This window comes from Buteo buteo, chromosome Z (genome assembly GCF_964188355.1).
Source record: "Buteo buteo chromosome Z, bButBut1.hap1.1, whole genome shotgun sequence".
Classification (NCBI taxonomy): domain Eukaryota; kingdom Metazoa; phylum Chordata; class Aves; order Accipitriformes; family Accipitridae; genus Buteo; species Buteo buteo.
Window position 1 is genome coordinate 88,924,038 of NC_134204.1, and position 9,366 is coordinate 88,933,403.

The following is a 9,366-nucleotide window of genomic DNA, read 5'->3' on the forward strand; positions in this document are numbered from 1 at the left end:
GTGCCTCAGTTTCCCCAGTTGCCAGTGCCTCCCCCTTCCCCCGTGTACCCTGTGGCCCGGGGGGGGGGGGGGCGTCTGGGGGCATTATGGGGGGGACTGAGGGAGTCTGTGGAGGTCTGGGGGGGGTTTATAGGGCTGGGGAGGGGGGGTCTGGTGGGATTATGGGGGGGCTGAGGGGGGTCTATGAGGGTCTGGGGGGGTTGATAGGGCTCGGGAGGGGGGTCTGGGGGCACTGTGGGGGGGCTATGGGGTCTTCAGGGGGGTTTATAGGGCTGGGGAGGGGGGTCTGGAGGCATTGGGGGAGTCTATAGGGTTCTGGGGGGTCTATGGGGGGGTTTATAGGGCTCGGGGGGGAGTCTGGGGGCATTATGGGGGGCTGAGGGGTTCTATGGGCGTCTGGGGGGGTCTTGGGGGGGTTGTAGGGCTCGGGGAGTATCTGTCGGGGTCTGGGGGTGTCTGGGTGGGGGGTCCTGGGTTGGAGAGGGGGTGTCGTCAGTGGGGGGGCTATAAGGGGGCGGGGCGGGGGGGCAGCGGGGGTCGCTGCCCCGGGACTACATTTCCCAAGCTGCCGGGGTGCGGGGGTGGGATGGGGCCGCCCCCCCCCCCACCAGCCCCCTCCTAACCCCCCCCCCCTCCCAACCCTATACCCCCCCCCCCCCCCTCCGGAGGATGAATGAGGCGCCGGGGCGCGGCACGGCCCCGGCGGCGGCGGCGGGGGGGGGGGCATGGCCACGGCCCTGCACGGCCCGCGGAGAGCGTGAGTGCACCGGCACGGGGGGGGGCACCGACACGGGGGGGGGGCACCGACACGGGGGGGGTGGGACCCGGCACCGGGCAGCGACACCGGCATCTGCACCGGGGGGGGGGGGGGAAGCGGGTACCGGTACCGGCACCGGCACGGGTTGGGGGGGGGGGGGGCACCGTGTCCCAGGTGGGCTTGTGCCCCCCCCGCCGTCCCCCCGCCCCAGCCGTGGGGTGTGGGGGTCACGGGTGGGCCGGGGGGGGGGCACGACACACACGACACCGACCCTTCACGCCCCGGTTTCGCGCCCCCCCCCCAACCCCGGGGTTGTTGCAGTGGGGGGGTGCAGTCAGCAAGCCCCCCCCCGCCGTGACTGACAGCCCCCCCGCCCAATAGGGGCCGGCGGTGGGGGGGCGGGGCGTGGCATGCCGGGAGATGTAGTCCCTCCCGCAGACCCCCCCTCCCTTATCCCCCCCCCCGTCCCTCCCCGCCCGCCCGGTACCGGTGGGGACCGGGGTGGGTGGGGGGGGGGCACCGGGAGGGGAGGGGAGGGGGGGGGGTTCTTCGGGACCGGGACCCTCCCCGGTGGGTGGGTGGGGGGTCCCGGGGAGCGATCCGTGAGCCTGGACCCGGGTTGGGGGGGGGGGGAGAAGGTTTGGGGGGGGGGTGGTTGTTGGGGGGGGTGGGGGGGGAGCGGAGGAAAAACCGGGGCTGAACCCCGCCGCCCCCTCCCCGTGCCCGAGCGGCGGAGCGGCCCCGGCGGCGCAAAATGGCCACGGCGCTGCACAAGCCCCTCAAATGGTGAGTGCCCCCCCCCCACCGCGACCCCCACCCACCCCCCCCAACACACCCGGGGAACCCCCCGGTACCGGCGAGGAGGGACCTACCGGGAATGGACACCGCCTTCCCCCGCCCCCCCCAGCCCCGGTACCGGTGGGGAAGGGACCCACCGGGGATGGAGCTGGGGGGGCTCCGATGGGGATGAAGGCGCCGGTACCGGTGGGGAGGGACCCACGGGGGGGGACACACACGCACGACACCCCCAGTACCGGCGGGGAGGGGACACCCACCCGCTGTGGGGGGGGAGTCCCCGGTACCGGCAGGGACGGACACCCCCCCCCCACCCCCCCGCCCCGGTACCGGTGGGGAGACGAGACCCACCGGGCATGGACCCCCCCCCCGCCTCCGCGGGTACCGGAGGGGAGGGGTCCCGGTCCCGATGGTCGCCAGTGTGTGTGTCCCCCCCCCGCCAACCCCGGACCCCCCCCCCCGTCCGTCCGGGTGTTGGGGGCGGGGAGGGACCCAGACGGCCGGGCCGGACCCCGCCCCCCCCTCCCCCCCCCCCGGGAAGGGGACCCGAGTGGCCGGGACCCGGCGCCCCCCGCTGGCACCGGCCGCTCGTGCACTTGTGTCGTGTGTGTGTGTCCCCCCCGCCCCAACCCCCGGCCCCGTTTTACCTGCCCGATCCTCCAGGTGGGGGGGGGTCCCCTCCCCGATGTCGGGGTGACCCGGGGTTAGGGACACGGTGGGGACCGTGTCTGCCCTCCCCCCAAAAAAACCCTGCTGAGGGGGGGTACTGAGGGTCCGGGGGGGGTTTGGGGGGGGTCTTAAGGCAGGGGGGCGTGTTGGGGGTGCAGGGTGGGGAGAGGCTGTGATGATTCTGGACGGTGCCGGATTTTGGGGTGCCGGGGGGGGGGGTGACAGCTGTGATGTGCTGGGGGGGGGTGTCTCCGGTCAGGGGGGGTCCACCCTGACACCCTGGCCCTGCAGTGGGGCTGTGATACCCGGGGGGTGGGGTGCAGGGGGGGGTGTGACAGGTCGCGACACTCCAGGGGGGTGTCAGATTTTGGGGTGCAGGGTGAGGGTGATGCCCCAGGGGGGTGTCAGATTTTGGGGTGCCAGGCCATGATGCCCCAGGGTAATATAAAATTTTGGGGTGTGAGCTGGGGGTGATACTCCAGAGTGGTGTCAGATTTTGGTGCGTGAGACTGTGATGCCCCAGGGCGCTGCCAGATTTTGGGGTGCAGGGCGGGGGTGATGCCCCAGGGTGCTGCCAGATTTTGGGGTGCAGGGCGGGGGTGATGCCCCAGGGTGCTGCCAGATTTTGGGGTGCGAGACTGTGATGCTCTAGTGTGGTGTCAGATTTTTGGGGTGACAGGACATGATGCTTCAGGGTGCTGTCAGATTTTGGGGTGCGGGATGGGGGTGATGCCCCAGGTGGTATCAAATTTTGGGGTGCGGGGTGGGGGGTGATGCCCCAGGGTGCTGCCAGATTTTGGGGCGCCAGCTGGTTGCGACAGGCCCCCGACGCTCCCGGCGGACGTTGGGGTTGATTTTGGCGTTCAAGGTGGCAAAAGGCGGATCGTGATGCGCCGGGTGGGTAGATTTTTTTTTTTTTTTTTGGGGTGGTGGGTCCCCCCACCCTGACGCCGCGCCCCGCAGCCTCGGCGAGGAGTTCTACCGCGAGGCGCTGGAGCATTGCCGCAGCTACAACGCGCGGCTCTGCGCCGAGCGCAGCATGCGCCTGCCCTTCCTCGACTCCCAGACCGGCGTCGCCCAGAACAACTGTTACATCTGGATGGAGAAAACCCACCGCGGCCCCGGTGAGAGCACCCACCCACCCAACCCCACCCCCAAAATGGGCACCCTCACCCCCAACCCCGCTAGCCACCGATCATCGGGCAGCGCCCGACACTGGCAAAGCCGGCTGGTTGGCACCCGCGGCCAGTGTCCGTTTGCACCCGTTGTGGACCCTTGTGCCCGTGGCCACCATCCCCTTGCACACACTGTGGTCTCTTGCACCCGTGGCTACCACTCCCTGCACCCGTGGCCACCATCCCCTTGCACCCGCCATGGCCCCTTGCACCTCCCGTGGCCCCTCGCACCCATGGCCACCACCCCCTGCACCCGTGGCCACTGTCCCATTGCACCCACTGTGGTCCCTTGCACCTGCGGCCAGCACCGCTGTGCCTGTGGCCACCATCCTCTTGCACCCGCTGTGGCCCCTTGGACCCATGGCTACCACCCCCTGTGCCTGTGGCCACCATCCCCTTGTACCCCCTGTGGCCCCTTGCACCTATGGCTACCACCCCTGCACCCATGGCCACCAACCCCTTGCACCCACTGTGGTCCCTTACGCCCATGGCCACCATCCCCTTGCGCCTGTGGCCACCATCCCTGGGCTTGTGGCCACCATCCCCTTGCACCCCTGGGGATGTTCCAGGACTGGGGCTGGTGTGTGGGGCTGGGGTCAAGGGCAGGGGTCTGGGTTGGGGGTCAGGGGCTGGTTTTGGGGTTCACAGGCTGGGGTTGGGGTTCAGTGCTGGTATTGGGGTTCAGGGGCTGGTTTGGGGGTTTAGGGGCTGGTATTGGGCCAGGGGTTGGGGTTCAGAGGCTGATATTGGGGTTCAGGGGCCAATATTGGGGTTCAGGGGCTGGTTTGGGGGTTCAGGGGCTGGTATTGGGGTTCAGGGGCTGATATTGGGGTTCAGGGCTGGGGTTCAGGATCTGAGCTGGGATTAGGGATGTCCAGGATCAGGGTCTGTCTGGGGGGGAGGTGTGTGTGTGTGAGTTGGGGTATCCAAGGTTGGGGGGGGGGGTCCCCCAGACACCCCCCCCCGGTGACGTGGGGGTCCCCCAGGCCTGGCCCCGGGCCAAATCTACACCTACCCGGCGCGCTGCTGGCGTAAGAAACGGCGGCTGAACATCCTGGAGGATCCGCGGCTGCGGCCCTGTAAGAATAGCAGGATTTTTTTGGGGGGGGGGGGGGGATCCCGTCGGGACCCCCCCCGACCCTTCCCCCTTCTTTCTGCCCTCCCCCCAAGACTGCGAAGCCCCCCTGAAGAAGGAGGGGGGGCTCCCCGAGGGGCCGGTGCTGGAGGCTCTGCTCTGCGCCGAGCCCGGGGACAAGAAGGTGGAACTGAAGGAAGAGGAGACGGTGCTGGAGTGCCCGGTGTGTCCGGCTGTCTGTCCGTCCCTCCCTCTGGCCTGGCCAGCCCTGTCCGTCCACCCGTCTGTCCATCTAGGCCACCCACTCGTCCCGTCTGTCTGCTCCCCCCTGTCTCCTGCCTGTCTGTCCGTCTGTCCGCTCTTCCTTACCCCTGCCCGTCTACCTGTCCGCTCTCTCCTCTCCCCTACCCCTGTCCATTTGTCTGTCTGCTATCCCTGACCACTGTCCATCCGTCTGTCCACTCCCCCCTACAGTTGTCTGTCTGTCCACTCTCCCCTCTCTCCTACGTGTCTGTCCACTCTCTCTTACCCCGTCCGTCTGTCTGCTCTCCCCTCTTTCCAAACCCTGTCCATCTGTCTGTCCACTCTCCCTTACCCCTGTCCGTCCGTCCGCTCTCCCCTCTCTCCTACCCCTGTCCCTCTACCTGTCCGCTCTCCCACCTCTCCTACTCCTGTCCTTCTGTCTGTCTGCTCTCCTTTACCCCGTCCATCTGTCTGCCCACTCTCTCCTACCCCCATCTGTCCGTCTGTCCGCTTTCTTTTACCCGTCTCGCCGCTCTCCCACCTCTCCTACCCTGTCCGTCCGTCCGCCCGCTCTCCCTTACACCTGTCCATCCGTCTGTCCGCTCTCTCCTACCCCTGTCTGTCCGTCTGTCTGCTCTCCCATCTCTCCTATGTCCGTCCGTCCATCCCCATCCCTCTGTCCGTGTCTCCAGCCTCCGTCCATCCCTGACCCATGAGGGTGGTGGTTGGGGGGGGGGTCCCTTGTCTGTCCCCCTGTCCATCTATCCACCTATCCCTGACCCACAAAGGGGGTGTGTGTGTGTGGGGGGGTGGTGTCCCTGTCCATCTGTCCGTCCCTCCCCTGTCCGTCCGTCCGTCCATCCCTGACCCAGCCTCTCGCAGAAGCCGCCGCCGGGTGAATTCCCCCACGAACCGGAGGGGGACGAGCTGGAGGATGACACCCCCCGCCGCAAAAACAAAGCCAAGGGCAAGGTGGGAGCCTGGAGATGGCGGGGGGGGGACGACACACACACACAGCAGGGGACACACCTGTCCCATTCCTCCCCCCCCCCCCAAAAAATGACACCCTGTTCCCCCCCCAAGGCCTATGGCATCGGAGCCATGCGGAAGAGGCAGGATGCCACCGCGCTGGAGGACCGGGACAAGCCCTACGTGTGTGACAGTGAGTGGGACAAGGCTGGAGGGGGGGGACACGACATTAAGGGGGGGTGACAACCCCCCCCAATGTGTGTGTCCCCCCCCCCAAAGTCTGCGGGAAACGCTACAAGAACCGCCCGGGGCTGAGCTACCATTACACCCACACGCATTTGGCCGAGGAGGAGGGGGAGGACCACGGCGAGCGCCTGCCCCTCCCTCGCAGGAACCACCACAAGCGTGAGTTTTTTTTGGGGGGGGGGCATACACCTCCTGCCCCCCCCCCTTGTCGTGTCCATCCCCCCCCGGGTGGGGGGAATCCCCAAAGGTTCTTTGGGGTTGGGGAGTTGGGGAGGGGAAGGTCTCTGTCTCGGCGCTGAGGTCTTTGTTTGAATTGGGGGGGGGCTGGGGGGTCTTGGCACTATTTGGGGGTGTCTGGGGGGGGGGTGTCCTGCCATATCTGGGTATCCCAGGTGTGTTGAGGAAGGGGCCCTGCCCCACTTTGGGGGGGGGGGGGGGGGGTCGTGGCCCCATCTGGGAGTCCCAAGGGTTTTGAGGGGGAGTCCCTTCCCCATCTGGGGGTCCCAGGGGTGCTGGAGGGAGGGCTGCCCCATTTTGGGGGGTCCTGGGGGTCTTGGCCCCATGTGAAGGTCCCCAGAGGTGTTGGGGGGGGCCCTGTCCCATCTGGGGGGGGGGTCTGGGCATCTCAGGGGTGCTGGAGAGGGCCCTGCCCCATCTGGGGGTCCCAAGGGTGCTGGATGGGGGGGCCCTCCCCCATTTGGTGGGGGTCGTGGCCCCATCTGGGGGTCTCAGGGGTGTTAGGGGTGTCCCTGCCCCATTTTGGGAGGTCTTGGCCTCATCTGGGAGTCCCCAGAAGTGTTGGGGGGGGGCTTGCCTTATTTTGGGGGGTTCTGGGGTTCCCTGCCCCATCTGGAGGTCCCAGGAGTGCTGGGAGGGGGAGTATATGGGGGGGGGGGGTCACACCCAGCCCCCCCCCCGGGCTCCCCATCCCCAGCCGGTTTCCATGACAACCGTGTGCTGTGCAGCATCGCACACAAAGAGCGATGGGTGCGGCGGGGGGGGGGGGGCACCCCGGATGCTTGCCGGGGGGGCGTGTGAAGGGGGGGGGGGGGGGCTTCATCCTCTTTTTTTTTTTTCCTTTCCCCCCCACCAGAGTTTTACAAAGAGTTGAACTGGGTCCCCGAAAACCAGCGCAGGAACACAGGTAACACCCCCCCCCCCCCAAAATCCTCAACCCCTCCCCATTGCTGCCAGCCCCCCCCCAGTGTGGGGCTGGGCGGGGGGGAGGTCGCTCACACTTTGGGGTGCAGCTATGGGGTGTGGGGCAAACTCGGGGTCCCTCTGCAGCCTGGGGTGCGAGAAATTGGGGGGGGGGGCTGGGTCCGCAGGGGGTGGGGGGTGTCCTGCCTGTCCCCCTGCCCGCCCCCCTGCCCGCTGACGGGGGGTCTCTCTGCTGCCTTTCAGCTCGCGCAGCCCCCGAGGGGCCAGTGGCCCCAAACGGTTACTGTGATTTCTGTCTAGGCGGCGCGAAGAAAACCGGCTGCCCCGAGGAGCTCATCTCCTGCGCCGACTGCGGACGTGCCGGTACCCCCCGCGCGCCCCAACACGCCCCAACACGCTCCCACACGCTCCGACATGCTCCGACACGCTCCCCGACACACTCCCGCGCGTTCAAACATCCTCCCACACGCTTGAACATGCTTCCCAACACGCTCCCCCACACTCAAACACGCTTGAACATGCTCCCACATGCTTGAACACCCTCCCCAACGCTCCCACACACTCCCCAACACACTCCCACATGCTCCCCAACACAGCCCTACGTGCTCAAACACACCTGAACGCACTCAAACACACTCCCTGACACACTCCCACATGCTCAAACACGCTCCCACACACTTGAACACGCTCCCCAACATGGCCCAACACTCTCCCCACACCCTCAAACACACTTGAACATGCTCCCACACACTTGAACGCACTCCCCAACACTCCCACATGCTCCCACATGCTCGAACACGGTCCCCAACATACAGCTGCACACTCAAACATGCTCCTCGATGCTGGAACACAGCCATACATGCTCCCCAACACACTCCCACATGCTCAAACACACTCCCCAACACGCTCCCATACTTCAACATGCGTGAACATGCTCCCACACGCTTGAACACACTCCCCAACACACTCCTGCACGCTCATACATGCTCAAAACCACACTTGGGCCCCTTCACGCGTGCTAACATGCACTCGTGCATGCTCACAGATGCTTGTGCATGCTTGCACACGCTGACATGCACCACACAGGCATGCTCATGCAACCTCGCCCACAAGTGTGCATGCTCAGATGCTCACACCTGCTTGTACACACCCACGCTCATGCATGCTCACACACGCACGCTTGCACATGCTCATGTATGCTCACATGCACTTGTGCACACTCACATGATCATACATGCTCACTCATGCACGTCACTTCTACATGCTCACACATGTGCATGCTTATGCAGACTCACACATGCACACACGTGCTTGTACACACTCAAACACACACTGACGCACACACACTTGTGCGTGCTCACACATGCTTGTGCACGCTCTTGCACGCTACCCCACACCTGCACATGCTCGCACATGTTCACGTGCAGTCATGTGTGCTGAAAAAACCCACACTTGTGTGTGCTCACATGCTCATGCAAGCTTGCACGCACTCACCTATGCTCACACGCTTGTGCACACTCCCATGTCTCCTTCAGCCCCCACCCCCGAACTTCTGCGCACTCACACGTGTGTGGCGCGGTTCCCGTGTGCTTCCACCGCGTGGCCGGGGGGGGGCTAGCTTGGGGGGGCCCCGTGTCCCCCCCTGACACCCCCACCCCCCCAGGCCACCCCTCCTGCCTGCAGTTCACCGTCAACATGACGGCGGCCGTGCGCACCTACCGCTGGCAGTGCATCGAGTGCAAGTCCTGCAGCCTCTGCGGCACCTCCGAGAACGATGTACGGACCCCCCCGGACCCTTCCAACCCCCCCCCGTGCACCCCAACATCACTGACCCCCCCCCCCTTTTGTGTGTATGTCCCCCTCCCCCAGGACCAGTTGCTCTTCTGCGATGACTGCGACCGGGGGTACCACATGTATTGCCTGAGCCCCCCCATGGCAGAACCCCCTGAAGGTGAGGGTTTGGGGGTGGGGGGGCATGGGGGGGCCAGCAGAGATTATGGGGGGGACCCCCCAACTCACCCCCCCTCGGTGTGTCCCCGCAGGCAGCTGGAGTTGTCACCTCTGTCTCCGGCAGCTGAAGGAGAAGGCGTCAGCCTACATCACCCTCACTTAGGGGGGGGGGGGGGCGGCTGGACCCCCCCCCCCGCACCCCAAAATCCCCCCCCAAGTCCCCCCCCAACCCGCCGCCCAAATCCTACCGAAAGCCATAACGGAGCTTGGGGGGGGGGGGGGGTGAGAAGGGAGGGGGGGTGGGGGGGGCAAGACATTGCATGATG

General features: G+C 66.7%; 1 protein-coding gene across 3 annotated transcripts; it reads left to right on the plus strand.

Moving 5' to 3' along the window:
* The first annotated feature begins 1,426 nt into the window (after positions 1-1,426).
* Positions 1,427-9,319, plus strand: DPF1 (double PHD fingers 1). Of its 3 annotated transcripts, none has more exons than XM_075021793.1 (12): positions 1,427-1,543; positions 3,185-3,345; positions 4,383-4,475; positions 4,567-4,694; positions 5,597-5,686; positions 5,798-5,876; positions 5,963-6,088; positions 7,023-7,073; positions 7,334-7,453; positions 8,754-8,866; positions 8,960-9,041; positions 9,133-9,317. In XM_075021793.1, exons 1-12 carry the CDS (start codon positions 1,512-1,514, stop codon positions 9,201-9,203), a joined length of 1,146 nt encoding a protein of 381 aa, XP_074877894.1. In that variant the 5' UTR covers positions 1,427-1,511; the 3' UTR covers positions 9,204-9,317. The 3 variants fall into 3 exon arrangements, with proteins under 3 accessions (XP_074877894.1, XP_074877895.1, XP_074877893.1); XM_075021794.1 differs by having other exon boundaries at positions 7,391-7,453; positions 9,133-9,315; XM_075021792.1 differs by having other exon boundaries at positions 8,754-9,041; positions 9,133-9,319.
* The last annotated feature ends 47 nt before the right edge of the window (positions 9,320-9,366 follow it).

Excerpts from the sequence above, each read along its gene's own strand:
- DPF1 (XM_075021792.1), top strand. The coding sequence starts at position 1,512 with ATGGCCACGGCGCTGCACAAGCCCCTCAAATG. Across the intron at positions 5,687-5,797 it reads AAAACAAAGCCAAGGGCAAG|GCCTATGGCATCGGAGCCAT; the intron begins GTGGGAGCCTGG and ends TCCCCCCCCAAG. Across the intron at positions 7,454-8,753 it reads CGCCGACTGCGGACGTGCCG|GCCACCCCTCCTGCCTGCAG; the intron begins GTACCCCCCGCG and ends CCACCCCCCCAG.